This window comes from Xenopus tropicalis, chromosome 8 (assembly GCF_000004195.4).
Source record: "Xenopus tropicalis strain Nigerian chromosome 8, UCB_Xtro_10.0, whole genome shotgun sequence".
Lineage (NCBI taxonomy): Eukaryota > Metazoa > Chordata > Amphibia > Anura > Pipidae > Xenopus > Xenopus tropicalis.
The window spans coordinates 138908287-138930251 of NC_030684.2; the positions used below are offsets into that span (position 1 = coordinate 138908287).

At 43.9% G+C, this 21965-nt stretch overlaps 1 protein-coding gene across 1 annotated transcript in view; it reads right to left on the reverse strand.

The window, feature by feature from the left end:
• The window catches only part of LOC100493237 (Fc receptor-like protein 3), a 29102-nt gene extending 7441 nt beyond the window's left edge, over positions 1-21661 (reverse strand). The window contains exons 1-13 of the mRNA XM_031891484.1: positions 21466-21661; positions 14518-14538; positions 13810-14058; positions 12790-13056; positions 11870-12151; positions 10671-10934; positions 8644-8916; positions 7900-8181; positions 7528-7809; positions 5375-5656; positions 4564-4845; positions 1134-1415; positions 44-109 (exon numbers count right to left, since the gene is read on the reverse strand). Coding sequence (XP_031747344.1) covers positions 44-109; positions 1134-1415; positions 4564-4845; positions 5375-5656; positions 7528-7809; positions 7900-8181; positions 8644-8916; positions 10671-10934; positions 11870-12151; positions 12790-13056; positions 13810-14058; positions 14518-14538; positions 21466-21496 — 2863 coding nt within the window. The 5' untranslated portion in view covers positions 21497-21661. The remainder of the gene's footprint in view (positions 1-43; positions 110-1133; positions 1416-4563; positions 4846-5374; positions 5657-7527; positions 7810-7899; positions 8182-8643; positions 8917-10670; positions 10935-11869; positions 12152-12789; positions 13057-13809; positions 14059-14517; positions 14539-21465) is intronic.
• Between the last annotated feature and the right edge of the window lie 304 nt (positions 21662-21965).

Below are 21965 nucleotides of genomic sequence, written 5' to 3' on the forward strand. Positions count from 1 at the left end.
GCCATTTTAGACTTCTGTTGCTAAGAACGTCTCATCAACTTACCTTTTTTACTTTTATTCAAATATGGCGGACTGTCTGTAGTGCCCCCATCTTGAGACTCCACAGCTCCTTTTAAGAAATAAAACGATAGATGTTCTACACCCTGTAGACAGTCTTCTACAGCCTGTGGGGTGGGGATGTGTTTGGGCAGTTCTCTTCTTTATACCTAGCACGGTTATGTGCTCTATAGTCTCAACTAGTGATGGGCGAAATGTTTCGCCAGGCATCGATTCGCTGTGAATTTCCGCGTTTCGCGAAACGGATGAAAAAATTAGTTGCATGTCCAAAAATTGACGAAATAATAGCCGTGCAACAAAATAATAGCCACGGGCGATGAAATAATAGCCGCGCAACAAAATAATAGCCGCGGGCGCCGAAATAATAGCCGTGGGCGCCGAAATAATAGCCGCGCAACAAAATAATAGCCGCGGGCGACAAAATAATAGCCGCGCGATGAAAGAATAGCCACGGGCGACAAAATAATAGCCGCGCGATGAAAGAATAGCCGCGGGCGACAAAATAATAGCCGCGCGATGAAAGAATAGCCGCGGGCGATGAAATAATAGCCACGCAACAAAATAATAGCCGCGGGCGATGAAATAATAGCCGCGCAACAAAATAATAGCCACGGGCGATGAAATAATAGCCTTGCGACAAAATAATAGCCACGGGCGACAAAATAATATCCGCGCAACAAAATAATAGCCGCGCAATGAAAGAATAGCTGCGGGCGACAAAAGAATAGCCGCAGGCGCCAATTTTTTTTGTTGTGCGACATTTCCGCCGTTTCGCGAATTTTTCGGCAAAGCGAAACGGGACAGATTCGCTCATCACTGGTCTCAACCAATATCCTTTGCATCAATGTGGCCCAGTGCATACTGGATCCTTCTTTAGTCACACAATTAAGGGACAGTGGGCTTGTACACCTACTTACCTCCAACCAACTGCCCACCCCGCAGGCCACATGTCTGATATATATATAAGTAAGGGGGCCCTGGCCAGTTGTTGGACCACAAAAATGGACTTGAACCCCAATAGTCTGTTCTAGAGTATGTATGGTATGACTAATAGGTAGTATTAAAACTTTACTCACCCTGTATTTCAATATGTGACACTTTGCTCCTCTTCCTCACACTGCCGGTTGGAGTTTGTACCTCACAGGTATAATTCCCAGAATCCTCCAGCTGAGCTGAGGGGACTCCATATTGGTTGGATAAACTGAATCCCTGCACATTGTGCCCATTTCTGTAGAAAGCAAACTGCAGCTCTGTAGTCTCTCTGTGTGGGCGGAGCTTTGTGTCACACGTTATGGTCATGTGATCACCTTGTGTCACCTGATCTGGCCTCACTTTTATTTGTGGGGTACTGAACAACTCTGAAACAGATAATGTTAGCAAATAATTAAATAGCAGTTATATAGTTTATAATTACTTATAAATTATAATATCTAGGAAGTGCTGAATGGAAAGTGAAAGTAATTGCTTGCCCCGCCTCAGGCAACATATGACAGCTGGCAGCTGACATTTTTAAATACATTTATAACACGTATGTATATTTTGAAGAGACTTTGAAAAGACTTCATACAGATACAGAATATAGAAAGGAGATTCATGTCCCTCACCTTCTACCTGGATTTGCGACACTGAGCTTCTCTTCTTCACTTCGCAGGTGTAATTCCCAGACTCCTCTAGCTGAGCTGATGGGACTGTGTAGTTACTGGAGTCATTGAATCCCTGTACAATCAACCCGTTTTTGAAGAAGGCAAACTGCAACTCCGTACTATTCCTAATATTGCCAAGGTTAGGATCACAGGTTATGGTCATTTCATCTCCTTCAGCCAAAGGCTTTGAACTCAGTATTATCTGGGGTTTCGTGAGCAGAGCTGTAACGGAAAGAATTCAGATTTAACCACAGTCAATAACCTTCTATTGCCCAAAGTATTTATTTGTAGCCTCTTCAGGTTCCTCTGAATGGTAATGGCTTAGGAGGACATTTTCAAGCTATGCTTATACTAGACTAGACGGGTGTATCAAATGGCACGGCTGAGGCTCATTCAAGCAAAAAAGTTCTCTAGAAAGTTCCATAATATTAATGAAATGCTCCATCTTCACTAGGTCTCGCCGTATTAGACCCAGTGAGAACATTTTGTAGATTTTGAGCCTCTTCAGGTTCCTCTGAATGGTAATGGCTTAGGAGGAGATTTCCAAGCAATGCTTATACTGTACTAGACTAGACGGGTGTATCAAATGGCACTGCTGAGGCTCCATTCAAGCAAAAAAGTTCTCTAGAAGGTTTCAAAATATTAATGAAATGCTCCATCTTCACTAGGTCTCACCATATTAGACCCGGTGAGAACATTTTGTAGATGTTGGTAGCATCTGCTTGTTGCATGTTCCTCTGACATTTTCAAGCTATGCTTATACTAGACTAGATGGGTGTATCAAATGGCAAACTCACTGCTGAGGCTCATTCAAGCAAAAAAGTTCTCTAGAAGCTTCCATAATATTAATGAAATGCTCCATCTTCACTAGGTCTCACGGTATTAGACCCGGTGAGAAAATTTTGTAGATGTTGGTAGCATCTGCTTGTTGCATGTTCCTCTGAAGGACATTTTCAAACTATGATCCATCCATTTATACTAGACTAGATGGCTAGGTGACCTCAGTGTACAAAAGTAACCTTGCCAAAACCACTGTGGATGCCACACATTGCAATTTCAGTCTTGCCGTGTTAGGATGGTTGCTTCTGAAGGAAGGTCTTGCCTATGGTAGACCCAGTTTTGGCCCAGAAAATAAAGATCTGCATGAAAACCTTAGGATTGGCCGTTCTTAAGTGGGTCAACTCTCTTCCTCACTTCTAGAGAGGTTTGTTGGGAAATGATCTAGAGAATGGAACAGGCCAATTCATACTTTCTTCTGTGACATGGGATGGGAGATTCTCAAGAGCGTTTCTTTGTTTTGAGCTTACGTAGGAGTGAAGTTCCAAAAAAAAGTGTTGTAGGGGTTGAGGAGTTCTGCAGTAGATTATAATTCCTGTTAAATACAAGAAAGGACCAAACCCAATGTGATAAGTGATCTCATGACGGCTTGTTGTGCCCTCAACATTCTCATTATAGTCAACTTTACTAACAGAAGAAACTGGACTCACCTCACTTGTGATCCCAAGACTGCTAGTTGTGCCTTCAACACACAAACTACTCCCACAATAGTCAACTTTACTAACAGAAGAAACTTGACTAACATCACTTGTGATCCCAAGACTGCTAGTTGTGCCTTCAACACACAAACTACTCCCACAATAGTCAACTTTACTAACAGAAGAAACTGGACTCACATCACTTGTGATCCGAAGATTGCTAGTTGTGCCTTCAACACACAAACTAATCCCGTAATAGTCAACTTTACTAACAGAAGAAACTGGACTCACATCACTTGTGATCCCAAGACTACTAGTAGTGCCTTCAACACACAAACTACTCCCACAATAGTCAACTTTACTAACGGAAGAACCTGAACAAACATCATGTGTGATCCCAAGATTGCCTTCTGTGTGTATTTAGCTTGAGAACAAGTTTCTCATAAGACACACAGCAGGACCAGTTATCACAAGTTCATCCTTGATGGAGCTTACGTAGGAATGAAGTTCCAAAAAAGTGTTGTAGGGGTTGAAGAGCTCTGCGGTAGATTATAATTCCTGTTAAATACAAGAACGGACCAAAGCCAATGTGATAAGTGCTCTAAAGATGGCTTGTTGTGTCCTCAACACACAATTCTCATTATAGTCAACTTTACTAACAGAAGAAACTGGACTCATATCCCTTGTGATCCCAAGACTGCTAGTTGTGCCTTCAACACACAAACTACTCCCGTAATAGTCAACTTTACTAACAGAAGAAACTGGACTCATATCCCTTGTGATCCCAAGACTGCTAGTTGTGCCTTCAACACACAAACTACTCCCGTAATAGTCAACTTTACTAACGGAAGAACCTGAACAAACATCATGTGTGATCCCAAGATTGCTGGCTGTGTGTATTTAGCTTGGGAACAAGTTTCTCATAAGACACACTGCAGGACCAGTTATCACAAGTTCATCCTTGATGGAGCTTACGTAGGAGTGAAGTTCCAAAAAAAAGTGTTGTAGGGGTTGAAGAGCTCTGCGGTAGATTATAATTCATGTTAAATACAAGAATGGACCAAACCCAATGTGATAAGTGATCTCAAGAAGGCTTGTTGTGCCCTCAACATTCTCATTATAGTCAACTTTACTAACAGAAGAAACTGGACTCACTTGTGATCCCAAGACTGCTAGTTGTGCCTTCAACACACAAACAATTCCCATAATAGTCAACTTTACTAATGGAAGAACCTGAACAAACATCATGTGGGATCCCAAGACTGCTTGCTGTGCTCCTAAAACTCTCAACTCCCTTTATAGCCATCTACACTAACAGAAGGACATGATGTCGGATCCCACTTTTTGAGAAGTGCTAGATACACACAGCTAGAGTTATATATGCTCACCCTGTATGTGGATATGCACCATGCTGCTCCTCTTCCTCACACTGCCGGTTGGAGTTTGTACCTCACAGGTATAATTCCCAGAATCCTCCAGCTGAGCTGAGGGGACTCCATATTTGTTGTATAAACTGAATCTCTGCTCATTGTGCCCATTTCTGTAGAAAGCAAACTGCAGCTCTGTAGTCTCTCTGTGTGGGCTGAGCTCTGTGTCACATGTTATGATCATGTGATCTCCTTCTCTTGCCGGATTTGGCCTCACTTTTATTTGTGGGGTAGAGAACAGCTCTGAAACAGATAATGATTAAAAAAACAAAATAATCATGGTGGCTGTGTAGTACAACTACTGAGTGCCACGTGGTAAAAAGACACATTAGGAAGGAATCCCTGCCTCACAGAGCTTACAATCCATGCCAAGTCTCTCTATGGCTTATACTTTTATGAGTTCTCTTCTTTTCTAGACCATTTTTTTTAGCATCTCTGCCCTCTAGTGGACATTATCAGTAACAACACTTACATTTTACATAAAAAGTTGTTGAAAAAAAAAACAAAAACCCATTAGAACACAATACAAGCATTATATACATGTTCTAGTCAGCCCTCAGACATACAAGTCAATGAAAAGTCTCTGAAAAGCCTAGTCTATTGGCTGTGAACTATACAATAGGCTTTAAATGAGTTAAACCGAACCATATTGCTGGGTATGAAGCACAAATGCATTCGGATTCTGTCACAAAAACTTGCCTTGCCCCTAGGGGTAATAAGCTACAACAGAAACAAGGCAAAAACAGTCATACAAATATGTGGATATTCTCACCCTGTATGTGGATATACAATACATTGCTCCTCTTCCTCACACTGCCGGTTGGAGTCTGTACCTCACAGGTATAATTCCCAGAATCCTCCAGCTGAGCTGAGGGGACTCCATATTGGTTGGATGAACTGAATCCCTGCACATTGTGCCCATTTCTGTAGAAAGCAAACAGCAGCTCTGTAGTCTCTCTGTGTGGGCTGAGCTTTGTGTCACATGTTATGGTCATGTGATCTCCTTCTGTCACCTGATCTGAACTCACTTTTATTTGTGTGTTGTTGAATAATTCTGTAAATAAAAAATAAAGTATATTTAGTTGAAACAAAATTTTGTAGATTAATATGATAGAATAGAAGAACTAAGCGCTTTCTGTAATGTGTTATATTTTGTATTTATGTTTCAGTATATTATTACGAAGACTATTTGCACTATTTGTGAGCCAATCTGTGGTTTAGTTTCATAATATTATCAAGATCACTGTTCTGAATAGGGCAGGCAGAGTATGGCACACACAGGCAGCATAGGGCAGGCAGAGTATGGCACACACAGGCAACATAGGGCAGGCAGAGTATGGCAAACATATACAGGGTAGGGCAGGTAGAGTATGGCACACACAGGCAGCATAGGGCAGGCAGAGTATGGCAAACATAGACAGGGTAGGGCAGGCAGAGTATGGCACACACAGGCAGCATAAAGCAGGCAGAGTATGGCAGACACAGGCAGCATAGAGCAGGCAGAGTATGGCACACACAGGCAGCATAGGGCAGGCAGAGTATGGCACACACAGGAAGGGTAGGGCAGGCAGAGTATGGCACACACAGGCAGGGTGGGGAAGGCAGAGTATGGCACACACAGGCAGCATAGGGCAGGCAGAGTATGGCACACGCAGGCAGCATGGGGCAGGCAAAATATGGCACACACACAGGCAGCATAGGGCAGGCAGAATATTGCACACACAGGTAGGGCAGGCAGAGTATGGCACACACAGGCAGCTAGGGCAGGCAGAGTATGACACACACAGGCAGCATAGAGCAGGCAGAGTATGGCACACACAGGCAGCATAGGGCAGGCAGAGTATGGCACACACAGGCAGGGTAGGGCAGGCAGAGTATGGCACACACAGGCAGCATAGGGCAGGCAGAGTATTGCACACATGGACAGGGTAGGGCAGGCAGAGTATGGCACACACAGGCAGCATAGAGCAGGCAGAGTATGGCACACACAGTCAGCATAGGGCAGGCAGAGTATGACACACACAGGCAGCATAGAGCAGGCAGAGTATGGCACACACAGGCAGCATAGGGCAGGCAGAATATTGCACACACAGGTAGGGCAGGCAGAGTATGGCACACACAGGCAGCTAGGGCAGGCAGAGTATGACACACACAGGCAGCATAGAGCAGGCAGAGTATGGCACACACAGGCAGCATAGGGCAGGCAGAGTATGGCACACACAGGCAGGGTAGGGCAGGCAGAGTATGGCACACACAGGCAGCATAGGGCAGGCAGAGTATTGCACACATGGACAGGGTAGGGCAGGCAGAGTATGGCACACACAGGCAGCATAGAGCAGGCAGAGTATGGCACACACAGTCAGCATAGGGCAGGCAGAGTATGACACACACAGGCAGCATAGAGCAGGCAGAGTATGGCACACACAGGCAGCATAGGGCAGGCAGAATATTGCACACACAGGTAGGGCAGGCAGAGTATGGCACACACAGGCAGCTAGGGCAGGCAGAGTATGACACACAGGCAGCATAGAACAGGCAGGGTATGGCACACACAGGCAGCATTGGGCAGGCAGAGTATGGGACACACAGGCAGCATAGGGCAGGCAGAGTATGGCACACACAGGCAGGGTGGGGAAGGCAGAGTATGGCACACACAGGCAGTATTCTGCCTGCCCTATGCTGCCTGTGGGAGGTGAAGCTGGCAGGGGTTTGTTCTGGAAGTTTGTTAGCATTTGGAAATAGTCATTATATGGTCCCTAAGGTGTGTAATTATATACTGGGTATGGTCTTAAAAGCTCTTGTAAAAACATTGGTGTGGTTTGAAGTGGGTGTGGTTTAAAAGGGGAGCGGTCAAAACTGGCTTCCATTATCAGCCCTCCACCACGTAGGCCAGAAAAATTCTGCTTTAAATTATCGCTTACTCACCCTGTATGTGGATATGTGCCATGCTGCTCCTCTTCCTCACACTGCCGGTTGGAGTCTGTACCTCACAGGTATAATTCCCAGAATCCTCCAGCTGAGCTGAGGGGACTTCATATTGGTTGGATAAACTGAATCCCTGCACATTGTGCCCATTTCTGTAGAAAGCAAACTGCAGCTCTGTAGTCTCTCTGTGTGGGCGGAGCTCTGTGCCACATGTTATGGTCATGTGATCCCCTTCTGTCACCTGATCTGAGCTCACATTTATTTGTGGGTAAGAGAAGAGCTCTGAAAAAAAATGAAAAATTGCTGATTGCAAGAATTTACAGAGAACTATTATTACCAGTTTAAATGATAATTGTAATTATTCCTGCTCACCCTGTATGTGGATATGCACCATGCTGCTCCTCTTCCTCACACTGCCGGTTGGAGTTTGTACCTCACAGGTATATTTCCCAGAATCCTCCAGCTGAGCTGAGGGGACTCCATATTGGTTGGATGAGTTGAATCCCTGCACATTGTGCCCATTTCTGTAGAAAGCAATCTGCAGCTCTGTAGTCTCTCTGTGTGGGCGGAGCTCTGTGTCACATGTTATGGTCATGTGATCTCCTTCTGTCACCTGATCTGGCCTCACTTTTATTTGTGGGGGACTGAACAGCTCTGAAATGAAAATAATTTAGCTGGAATTTTATTTTTAATTTATTTACGTAACATTAATATAATATTACAGAATATGAACAAGTAATCACAACATATTTGGAAGGGGCAGGTGGGAGAGTCAAACAGCTCATACATTCTCCTGCCCATACTGAATACCTTGAATCGGGAATGTAATAAATGATCTAAAGTTTGCCACTTGCCTAGTAACCCATAGCAACCAATAAAATGCTGCGTTTGCTGGTCAGCTGTTTGAAAACAGCCATTTTATTGGTTGCTATGGGTGACTAGATGCGGGCAAATGTTAGACCTTCATTACATTACCCCATAGGTGTCTAACCTGTATCTTTATGTTGCTGCATAAGAATAGGTAGAGCATTATGGTTTTAAAGGTTTTTGGGGTTCCTGATGAAAAATATTGATCAATATTGAAAATGGAAGCAGGGATGACAGATGTATATTTACCCGTAACTGAAAGATGTTCCACAGGAGATGTGTAATTGTGAGTGATATCGTGGAACTTATCATACAGTTTGGTTTTGCATCTGTAGGGCCCGGACATATTCGCCTGCGCCTTCCCGAGTGGGAGAACAGAGTCCGACCCCAGGGAGCGATTTATTGGCTCCTCCCGGAATTCAAACGTTGTGTCACTTGTACGATAATCAGGGGGGTGGTGACATCTGAGAATCAGTTCATCCCCCTCATGGACACCAGGGGGCGCCTGCAGGATGAGCTTTTCTAAAATAAACAAGGCGGGGTTTATTGTTTCTTTATTTGAGGAAATGTATAATAACAGAAAAACATTAAGAAAAGCACTAAATGATTAGGATAGGTATAAAAGGAATGGGCACTGTTAAAGGACAAGTCAACCCAAATTTACTGGGGGTGCCAATGTGTTAGATAAGTATAATTACTTACAGTAGTGGGTCATGATTGACAAAGCTATATAGCATCAAAAGAATTGTCTCTTGCATCAAAAAGAATTGTCTCTCACAAAAGAATTGTCTCTTGCATCAAAAAGAATTGTCTCTCACAAAAGAATTGTCTCTTGCATCAAAAAGAATTGTCTCTCACAAAAGAATTGTCTCTTGCATCAAAAAGAATTGTCTCTCACAAAATAATTGTCTCTCGCATCAAAAATAATTGTCTCTCTCGTCAAAAGAATTGTCTTTCGCCAAAAGAATTGTCTCTCTCCTCAAAAAGAATTGTCTCTTGCCAAAAGAATTTTCTTTCTCATCAAAAAGAATTGTCTCTCTCATCAAAAAGAATTGTCTCTTGCCAAAAGAATTTTCTTTCTCATCAAAAAGAATTGTCTCTCTCATCAAAAAGAATTGTCTCTTGCCAAAAGAATTGTCTCTCTTGTCAAAAATAATTGTCTCTTGCCAAAAGAATTGTCTCTCTCGTCAAAAAAATGTGTCTCTTGCCAAAAGAATTGTCTCTCGCCAAAAGAATTGTCTCTCTCATCACAAAATGTATTTTGCCAAAAGAATTGTCTCTCTCATCAAAAAGAATTGTCTCTCACCAAAAGAATTGTCTCTCGCATCAAAAATAATTGTCTCTCGCCAAAAGAATTGTCTCTCACATCAAAAAGAATTGTCTCTCTTATCAAAAGAATTGTCTCTCTCATTAAAAAGAATTGTCTCTCAGCAAAAGAATTGTGTCTCTCATCAAAAAGAAAAGAATTGTCTCTCTTGTCAAAAAGAATTGTCTCTCGCCAAAAGAATTGTCTCTGTTGTCAACCCAAATTTACTGGGGGTGCCAATGTGTTAAATAAATATAATTACTTACAGTAGTGGGTCATGATTGACAAAGCTATATAGCATCAAAAAGAATTGTCTCTCTCATCAAAAGAATTGTCTTTCGCCAAAAGAATTGTCTGTCTCGTCAAAAAGAATTGTCTCTCTCGTCAAAAAAATGTGTCTCTTGCCAAAGGAATTGTCTTTATCATCAAAAAGAATTGTCTCTCTCATTAAAAAGAATTGTCTTTCTCGTCAAAAAGAATTGTCTCTCGCCAAAAGTATTGTCTCTCACCAAAAGAATTGTCTCTCTTGTCAAAAAAATGTGTCTCTTGCCAAAAGAATTGTCTTTCTCATCAAAAATTATTGTCTCTCTCATCAAAAAGAATTGTCTCTCGCCAAAAGAATGGTCTCTCTTGTCAAAAAGAATTGTCTCTTGCCAAAAGAATTGTCTCTCTCATCAAAAAGAATTGTCTCTCTCATCAAAAAGAATTGTCTCTCACCAAAAGAATTCTCTCTCGTCAAAAACAATTGTCTCTCGCCAAAAGAATTGTCTCTCTCATCAAAAAGAATTGTCTCTCGCCAAAAGAATTGTCTCTCTCATCAAAAACAATTGTCTCTTGCCAAAAGAATTGCTTCTGTCATCAAAAAGAATTGTCTCATAGGGATCAAATAAACCCCTTCCTGACCCTCTAAACGGGCCCCTAAGGGTCAAACATTTCTATCATTAGTGGGCACTCTCAGAGCAGAACTCACCATCACTAACTGTCAGCTGGAAGGCGGCACTTCTGTCGCCGGCATCGATCTGGCACTGGTACCTCCCACTTTGTTCTCTCCTGGCCCTGTGGATCACATACGTCTGCCGTTCCACACCAGTCCTCTGGCTATTGCCCCTGTACCAGGTATAGCTCTCATTCCCTTGTGCAGGACGGGCCCCGTTACAGGTCAGATTTACAGAATCACCAGTGAGTATCGGGGCCCAGTTTGGGGAGACGGAAAGCACCGGTCTGGCTGCAGCTCCTACAGAATAACACAAAGAGACAGAACAATCAGCTCCTCACATTATCCGTCAGCTCCACAAACCTCAGTCTAGGTGGGAACGCACCCCTCGGTCTGTACACTTAAGTCCCTACTCTTCAGATGGTATGCCCGGGACTACTAATCCTTCTATTCTCCTCGTTGGAGCTTCAAGCTGCTGGCTAGCTACCCTGATCCAAGCTCTCACTTCTACCGCCTAGCTCCACCCAGGATCATACTTTTATCCAACAGGGACCCTAAAAGGCAGAGCCGGTTTCCCTTTTAAAGAGTAGAATGCCAGCTCCCCCTCCCAACTGTGAATTAAGACCTGATTAGCCATCCAACAATTTAGGGGACTGCCTGCAATAAACGGAACCTGAACCTTCAGTCCCCTACACTATTATATTCCATATAGTAAATCCATTTATATGGTTTTACTATATGGAAGGATGAATATAAAACTACAATACCCAGCATGCAATTTGGCAGTATAGACAGAAGCTCCCTTTTTTATTCCTCTTTTTTGTTTTCAGGCTTAACCTGAAGTAGCAAAACTACAATAACCTGCATGGACTGGGCACAGGGGGCAGGGAGATATCCCAGTAACTGGAGAGGGGGCACAGGGCTTGGGTAGTGATTATACGCTTTAAAAAGGCATATTTTCCCATATATACTTTTATTTTTTCGAATTTTTTCATTTTGGGCTACTTTCGAAGTGGATTTTGGATAGTTTTGGGCTGGTCTTAGAACGGACTTTGGCCGGTTTGGAAAAATGAATCTGGCAACCCTGGAGCACACAGACCATCACAAAATGGCGGCTCAAGGTATATATCAGCCATTATAAGAAAGGGCAGATATTCAATTATCGGCAAATACCATTACAGTTCAGCTTGATTAAATGACGAATAAGATACTATTGATCATTAATCATTACTCACCCTGTATGTGGATAGTAACAACACTGCTCCTCTTCCTCACACTGCCGGTTGGAGTTTGTACCTCACAGGTATAATTCCCAGAATCCTCCAGCTGAGCTGAGGGGACTCCATATTGGTTGGATAAACTGAATCCCTGCACATTGTGCCCATTTCTGTAGAAAGCAAACTGCAGCTCTGTAGTCTCTCTGTGTGGGCGGAGCTCTGTGTCACATGTTATGGTCATGTGATCTCCTTCTATCAAATCGTATGGGCTCACATTTATATGCGGGGGACTGAACAGCTCTGTAACATGAAAAAAATAGATTAAACCACATGAAATAATTATTCAAACAAAGGCCCCTCTTTCTGTTTCCTGCCTTAAGAGAAATAGGAAAATATAATAAAATGAAATAAAATGGGGGGCAGATAGCAGTCACTTACACAGTCAGGCAGGGGGGCAGCTAAGGTTCCAGTCGGGGAGCCCTTATACCCTTGGAACTGCAGCCTTACCATTAGTGGGGTACAACATTAGCCCAAGCTGGTAGCAATGATAGGGGCCCCTTGTACTTAATGGGCTCCTGAAATCTGCTTCCATGTTGGTGCCAGTAGGCAGCCATTTCAGGGCTCAGTGGGACAGTTAGTGAATTCTGTGCAGCACCTAAAGCTTCAGCAAACTCTAAGCAACTCCCTGTCACTATGAACTTTACTCTCCATATAAATATCTCCTTATGTAGCAGAGCCGGACCCCTCACTCACTCACTGGGGCTCATTCACTGACACCGGGGGCACATACTGTACAGACTAACTAAAGAGCCATGTTTATATTTCTTTGGGGCTTTGTTGTGTTTCCTAAAACTCGTCAAATTCTTCTCATATCAGCAGAATGAATGGGATCCATCCAGGGCTGGGCAGGGGCTCAAAATAAAGGAAACAGATCTCACCTTGGACTGAGATGTTCCGATGGGCTGTGTAAGGAGTGACAGGGCTGAAAACATAGCGAGTGATTTCTTTTCCACACCTGTATGTACCAGACGCAGTAACATTCACTCTCCCTATCTGTAACTCAGAGCCACTGACTGGGGGCCCAATGGTCTCATTGTCCTTGTAAAATACCAGCTTCTTTTCCCTATATGCAGGCTGACTGTGGCACCTGAGAGACAGGGAGTCCCCTTCATAAACAGCAGGGGGCGCCTGCAGGATGAGTGGATCTGAAATGAAAGAAACAACACTTAATGGGGTAAACGGGAATTTTTTAAAAAACCTAAAGGAACATTTCACCTTAAGGGCAATGATATGCAAGGAGATTAGTCACCCGCGGTTAAATCTCAGCTACTGGGGAGACTAATCTCCCCCAAATACCTTTCCTGAGCAGGAAACTTCAGGAAACAAAGTGCTGCATTTGCCTTTCTACCAGCGATTCACTTTATTGCCGGTGGGAAGGCATTTTCGGTAGCCAAGAATTAACCACAGGTGACTGATCTCCCTGTGGGCCACCAACCCAAAGGGACAGTAATGCCAATTGTTACTTCTCTACGTCAATTAGCTTATCAGTAAATACATTATAAAATAGGCCACTTCATTCTACAGGACCCAGTAACAATGGGCAATTGGGTGATTGGGCACTGTGTAATTTACCACTGATTTCACCTCCCATCAGTCAGTTTTTTGCGCATCAAATTGGGTGCGGGCATGCCAAAAAGGGGCGCATTACTGGGCGGGACAGTGACGTCACACGGGGTGGGGTGGTGATGTCACCGGGCGGGGCTATGACGTGGTAATCGGCGATTGGCCAGTCGCCATGTCAATCTCTGAGAGTCCTGTCCAGATTTCCAAATTGGAAAAACCAGGAAGGCATTTTTGACCCAGACAGCCCTTCTGAAAACCTTTTTTTATTGGAAAGATTGGTTATAAGGAAAGTACTGAGGGAGTCTGTAGCAATAGATCAAATCTGAGTAACTTACCCGCACTCACATCCAGTGTAACCGGGTCACTTCTCTCACTGGCACCGGCCTGGCACTGGTAATCCCCACTGTCAGTCACTCCTGTAAGGTTCTGCTCATCTCTGCGTATCCGCTCTCCATCCCTGTACCAGGAATATCCCAGGTTCCCTTGGGCAGTAGGAGCCACATTACAGCTCAGAGTTACAGACTCCCCTGGGAATATTGGGGTCCAGTTTGGGGAGAAGGAAACCACAGGTCTCACAGCAGCTCCTACAGGCACACAATATTGAAATAGAATAGAATTAAAAAATCTGCCGCGGAAAAATTCACCGCGCGACAAAATAATAGCCACGGGCGACAAAATAATAGCAGCGCAACAAAATAATAGCTGCGGGCAACAAAAGAATAGCCGCAGGCGACAAAATAATAGCCGCGGGCTACAAAATAATAGCAGTGCAACAAAAGAATAGCCGCAGGCAACAAAATAATAGCCACGGGCGACAAAATAATAGCCATGCAACAAAATAATAGCCACAGGCGACAGTTTTTTTTTGATATGCGACATTTTCGCCGTTTCGCAAATCTTTTGAAAGATTCGCAAATTTTCCGGCAAAACGGGACAGATTCGCTCATCACTAGCAGAGACTGCATGCAAATATATCCCCAATACATACAGGTACCCCATATTCTATTGGCAGGTTACAAAATACTAATAGTATGAAGCCTTACCTGCAGTGTCCGTGCAAATAACTGTAAATACAAACAGGGAGAGCATTAATAGGCTTGTTGAGATCTGGGGTTTTCTAGATAAGGGGTCTTTCTGTAATTAGGATCACCCTACATTAAGTCTACTCAATGATCATTTCTAGATTAAATAAAAAAAAATCTGAATTATTTGTTTAAAATGGAGTGTACGGAAAATGGCCTTTCCGTAGTTGGGAGCTTTCTGGATAATGGATAATAGATCCTTTTCTCGTATACCGTATATATACCAACAAGGTATTCCAGAGTCTTCTATAACAAGGGCAGGGGGGGATGAATAATACTAGCAACCGCCAATATATACGTCAGAGCCGAAATCAAGGCAAAACCCATTAACGTAATTAACCCACGTCCCACATGGGAAAACAAGGTTGAAAGTAGTAACAAGGGCCCAATGCACCAGCCCCAGACCCTCGGCAAAAGGAGCATAAATCCATATACATACACAAACTGAGATGGCCACTCAACAACACACAGAGGGCACCCAAGGAACAAGAAAAACCTCTATTTAAGACAACATCTCCACAGCCTGACGCGTTTTGTGCGACCGTGGGAATGGCCACTTAATAGATTGTTCATAGAATTCATACGTTCCATTATTTGGCCACCATCTTTGATGTAACTAGGAAGATGGCAGACCCAAAGAGCCAATAGCTGCCATGATGGGTTTCCGTAATGGTCGCCTGTCTGGCTTCTGTACTTTTGGAAGGTGATGAAAAATGGCCACTGACGGGTTACTTTTATTAATTTGTAGGCTAATGACACCAGCAATAATGTATTTGATTGAATGGACAGAGTTCTGCCTTTTGCTCCCACACTACTTCCTGTTACAGTTAGAGCTGCATCACTTCCTGTCAGCTGATCTCTGAGGGAGCACACAGAGCATCACAAAATGGTGGCTCAAGGGAAAGGCTGTCCAGTGTGATGGGGGGGAGTCTGGCGATCAAGTTTAGATTGGTAGCTACATTCAGGCAAGCCTGATCTAATTAGCACTATATCCGCTTTGAGGGTGTCATATGAAGACCTTTTTTTCCTTTACTATGAAGTCATGATGTTTATGGGGCACTTTTTATTTCTAAATGACACTGTTACACAGCAAATAATTCCCTCTGCCATTTAAACTTTTATTCTTGAACCAACAAATGTTTGTTGGTTCAGCCAGCGCTACACATTAGAACTGCTTTCAGCTAACCTATTGTTTCTCCTACTCCCATGTAACTGGAGGAGTCCCAAGCCAGACTTGGATTTCTTACTATTGAGTGCTATTCTGATACCTACTGGGAGCTGCTATCTTCCTCCCTTCCCATTGTTCTGCTGATCGGCTGCTGGGGGGGGGGGGGGGATATCACTCCAACTTGCAGCGCAGCAGTAAAGTGTGCCTGAGTCTGAGCTTTCAGCCAGCGCTACACATTAGAACTGCTTTCAGCTAACCTATTGTTTCTCCTACTCCCATGTAACTGGAGGAGTCCCAAGCCGGACTTGGATTTCTTACTACTGAGTGCTATTCTGATACCTACTGGGAGCTGCTATCTTGCTCCCTTCCCATTGTTCTGCTGATTGGCTGCTGGGGGTGAGGGGGGGGGGATATCACTCCAACTTGCAGCGCAGCAGTAAAGTGTGCCTGAGTCTGAGCTTTCAGAAGGAGCCAGCGCTACACATTAGAACTGCTTTCAGCTAACCTATTGTTTCTCCTACTCCCATGTAACTGGGGGAGTCCCAAGCCGGACCTGGATTTCTTACTATTGAGTGCTATTCTGATACCTACTGGGAGCTGCTATCTTGCTCCCTTCCCATTGTTCTGCTGATCGGCTGCTGGGGGTGGGGGGGGGGGGTGGGGGGGGGTGAGGGGGGGGATATCACTCCAACTTGCAGCGCAGCAGTAAAGTGTGCCTGTGGTTTTTAAAATGTGTGTGAGAAACAGAAAAATACCATCCACATGATGTCTCAGAATGATTCAGAATATGACTATTACCCTCATGTAATTTAGATAATTGTATTAATGCACACCAGTGAAGTATAAAACATAAAGTAGAACAGGTGACCAGCAAGAGTAGGAGTGAGCGGTTGGTGCCCTCTAGTGTCTGATAGGTAGAACAAGGCGCTACTTTATATGGTCGCTCTTGAAGCACGAAACATATAAAGGTTTGCAGATGTTGTCTTAAACAAAGGTTTAGTGTTTTTTTAACTTATTCCTTTGGTGACCTATGTGGATTGTTCAGTGCCCATCTCGTTCTTTAGGAGGCTGCTTGGGATAATAATCCTTATCATTTACAGTAGGGGGTACATTATCCCTTATAATACATGAGTGATACTCAGAGTTCCCTGTATAACTCAGCCTGCAGCCTTGTGCCTTTATATGGGGGGCACAGAACCCCTCAGTGACTGCTAATATCCTTATCATTTACAGTAGGGGGTACATTATCCCTTATAATACATGAGTGATACTCAGAGTTCCCTGTATAACTCAGCCTGCAGCCTTGTGCCTTTATCTGGGCACAGAACCCCTCAGTGACTGCTAATATCCTTATCATTTACAGTAGGGGGTACATTATCCCTTATAATACATGAGTGATACTCAGAGTTCCCTGTATAACTCAGCCTGCAGCCTTGTGCCTTTATATGGGCACAGAACCCCTCAGTGACTGCTAATATCCTTATCATTTACAGTAGGGGGTACATTATCCCTTATAATACATGAGTGATACTCAGAGTTCCCTGTATAACTCAGCCTGCAGCCTTGTGCCTTTATATGGGGGGCACAGAACCCCTCAGTGACTGCTAATATCCTTATCATTTACAGTAGGGGGTACATTATCCCTTATAATACATGAGTGATACTCAGAGTTCCCTGTATAACTCAGCCTGCAGCCTTGTGCCTTTATATGGGGGGCACAGAACCCCTCAGTGACTGCTAATATCCTTATCATTTACAGTAGGGGGTACATTATCCCTTATAATACATGAGTGATACTCAGAGTTCCCTGTATAACTCAGCCTGCAGCCTTGTGCCTTTATATGGGGGGCACAGAACCCCTCAGTGACTGCTAATATCCTTATCATTTACAGTAGGGGGTACATTATCCCTTATAATACATGAGTGATACTCAGAGTTCCCTGTATAACTCAGCCTGCAGCCTTGTGCCTTTATATGGGCACAGAACCCCTCAGTGACTGCTAATATCCTTATCATTTACAGTAGGGGGTACATTATCCCTTATAATACATGAGTGATACTCAGAGTTCCCTGTATAACTCAGCCTGCAGCCTTGTGCCTTTATATGGGGGGCACAGAACCCCTCAGTGACTGCTAATATCCTTATCATTTACAGTAGGGGGTACATTATCCCTTATAATACATGAGTGATACTCAGAGTTCCCTGTATAACTCAGCCTGCAGCCTTGTGCCTTTATATGGGGGGCACAGAACCCCTCAGTGACTGCTAATATCCTTATCATTTACAGTAGGGGGTACATTATCCCTTATAATACATGAGTGATACTCAGAGTTCCCTGTATAACTCAGCCTGCAGCCTTGTGCCTTTATATGGGGGGCACAGAACCCCTCAGTGACTGCTAATATCCTTATCATTTACAGTAGGGGGTACATTATCCCTTATAATACATGAGTGATACTCAGAGTTCCCTGTATAACTCAGCCTGCAGCCTTGTGCCTTTATATGGGCACAGAACCCCTCAGTGACTGCTAATATCCTTATCATTTACAGTAGGGGGTACAGTATCCCTTATAATACATGAGTGATACTCAGAGTTCCCTGTATAACTCAGCCTGCAGCCTTGTGCCTTTATATGGGGGGCACAGAACCCCTCAGTGACTGCTAATATCCTTATCATTTACAGTAGGGGGTACATTATCCCTATAATACATGAGTGATACTCAGAGTTCCCTGTATAACTCAGCCTGCAGCCTTGTGCCTTTATATGGGCACAGAACCCCTCAGTGACTGCTAATATCCTTATCATTTACAGTAGGGGGTACATTATCCCTTATAATACATGAGTGATACTCAGAGTTCCCTGTATAACTCAGCCTGCAGCCTTGTGCCTTTATATGGGCACAGAACCCCTCAGTGACTGCTAATATCCTTATCATTTATAGTAGGGGGCACATTATCCCTTAGAGACACTGCAGCAGATTTCTCCTTTACTCCCTACACCAATATAACACAGGCCAATACAATGGATACAGAAGGATACCATACAGACACCAGGGCAGGGAGAGGAAATACCCCCAGCAGGGGGCGGTGTTCCTATACTAAGATATTAGATGTACCAGACAGGATGGCACCAGCGCCTCTGTATCAGGAACCAGAAAACAAAGAGTCCCGAGAGGTGATAAATATATAAAGGAAATAGGAACCTTTGTTGATAAGAGAAGCTGATTGCTGCACTGTATATAGAAATCTATTTTGGATGTGGGCAGGATGATTCCATTGATTTATAAAGGCACCTGTACTGAGAACTGCTCAGTGAGAATCACAATTGGTCTGTCACCCACTCACACTCACTCACACTCACATTCACTCACATTCACTCACCCACTCACACTCACTCACACTCACATTCACTCACCCACTCACACTCACTCACACTCACATTCACTCACCCACTCACACTCACTCACCCACTCACACTCACTCACCCACTCACACTCACAGGCCTGAAATATAAAGTAGACTGACTGCATAAATATGATTGTACCCAGACAGGACTGTAATATTCCCCATTACACGGGTATAATTATATATCCATCCTTATCCCACCATTCTCACCCTTTATGGCTGTCCCCGTTTTCCGGGGACAATCCCCGGTGTTTACTCTCCATCCCAGGAAATGACACTGGTTTTTTTCTAAAAAAAAAAACTGCCCAACTGCATAGAAGAAGTTCAATGATGTTGTGACCAGAAGTCTGCTCTCGGTGACTCTATAAGGAGTAGGGCACTTTAATTGCTGCTGGTTGTGGCATAGGAGTCACAGTGCACACAAACAAGCCAAGGCACACATACATGCTAGGCCCCATCAGCCAATGAATGGGCAGAGTTCTGCCTTTTGCTCCCACACACATCACTTCCTGTCAGCTGATCTCTGACGGAGCACACAGCCCATCACTAAATGGCGGCACAAGGGAAAGGATGTAAAAGGACAATATTTACTGATATATATATATTCCAGTTTGGGGAGATTCTTTAATAGGTCACATAGACGTAATATAAATCTGTCTGTTGGTTACGTATTCATTCTTGGGGGTATAGTTTCCCTTTAAAACTCCATAAAGTTAATATATTAAAATTAGGAATAGGGTGCAATACTGAGCACATTAAAAAGTGATATATCTGGGGTATTTGCCTACCTGGGAATAACAAAGTATTGCCCTGCCACCTTGTGCCAGGTAAGAGCATCAGGTGCAAGTGGGCAGCCAATGGGAACAGAGCTTCTGCTGCAAAGGTGCTGAACTGATGCCCCATTGTGTGCCCATATCCCTTTCTAATGTCCCATCATGGCAGTTCTAACTTATACCCTATGGTGCACTATTTATTGCCCGCACCAATCTTTGCACCTCTGCCCATGGTCGGACTGGGGGATGCAGGGCCCACCGCGACTCCCACCACAGGGGCCCCTTTATATGGTCACCAAACCCCCCCACTGTAGTCCCCACACCCCCCCCCTCGGGCCCCTGCTGCACACCCAATCCTGATTCAGGAATCCTCAGCAGGGATTGGTTCTGGGCAGTTGGGAGCCACCAGGTTCTTTCCCAGTGTCCCGCCGGCCCAGTCCGACCCTGCCTCCGCCCATAAGGGGTATAAAGACTGAAAGCAGGTTGCAGCAGGCAGACTGGAAAGGTGGAATACAATAGTTCACTGTGGGTAAAGTAAATGGTGATTTGCCCATTTTGTGCCCATTAGTTAATGAGCTCTGGTATGTTCCATTGCTATGGGGGGGGGGGGGGGTATAAACATGACCATTGAACTTGGAATATGTGGCATGTGTGATGCACTATGTGGCCTCTATGATCTATAAAATGATATTCTGAGCCAATCTGTCATTTTAGCTTTTTTTCAGCAGCTCTCCCGTTCAGAATTTCAGCAGCTATCTGGTTGCTAAGGCCAAAATTACCCTAGCAACCACAGTGGTGGTGTGAATGGGAGGCTGGAATATGAATAGGAGAGGCCTGAATAGAAAGATTAGTAACAATATATAACAATAACAATAAAACTGGAGCCTCGCAGAGCAATAGGTTTTTGGCTGCCGGGGTCAGTGACCCCCATTTGAAAGCTGCAAAGAGTCAGAAGAAGGAAAGTAATTGAAAAAACTATCCTAAATATGCATAATAAAAGTGAACTGCCCCTTTAAAGGGGTTGTTTACCTTTGAGTTATAGAGAATAATACTCTGCGACGGTTTGCAATTGGTCTTCATTTTTTATTATTGGCAATTTTTGAATGACTTGAGTTTCAGCAGGTATCTGGTTGCTAGGGTTCAAATTACCTTAGCAACCCGGGAGTGCTTTGAATGAGAGACTGATATATGAATAGGAGAGGGGCTGAATAGAATAATCAGCTATAAAAAGCATAACAATAAAGTTTTCTGGCTGCCGGGGTCAGTGACCCCCATTTGAAAAGCTGCAAGGGGTTGGAAGAAGAAGAGAAATAATTTAAAAACAAGAAAAAAGAAATAATGAAGACCAATTGAAAAGTTGCTTAGAATTGGCCAATCTGCAAGGAGAATATGTTGGTGACGGTGCTACTTCAAGGCAAACCCGCAGGGAATAGAGCTGATCTGGGGCTGCAGGGATTCCCTTATTCACATACATATTGTTACAGTGACGGGTTAGAATATAGGGGCCAGTCTCACACACAGGGCTCAGATGGGAAATAAAGGGTAAGTAGAACTGTACTTACAGGTGAGAATGATCAGTCCCAGGCCGGCCATGGTGTCTGTAAGCAGCCCAGTCACTGAATGACCCCCGTCCCACTGCCAAAGCGATCTCCAAGCCGACTTCCTGCCATTGTCCAGCCAGCGCCTGTCTAATAAGCGCTCTGATAGGGAGAGTGTCTCTGTTCAGGAAACTCTTAGGGCTTTAGAATGTAATTAAATACTTGAGTATGTGTTAGTGGGAACACTGTGCGTGTCGGTATTGCCGGGAGTTCAGCCCTGAGAGAGTCCAGTTCAACCCTGCTGGGTGGATTTGCTAGATACAAGTGCCCCTGTCAGTATCTCATAATAAATCCTGTTTGGAATCAAGTGCAGCTACTAGTGAGTAGCAAATCTGTCCTATTCCACCGCAAAAAAAAATAATTTAATGCCTAAAAGGGGTTGTCTTATATTCTGCTAAGGAGGAGGAGCCACTGGGACTGCAACTATTCCATTTTAGCCAACTGCAGAGGACCTACAGATGCAG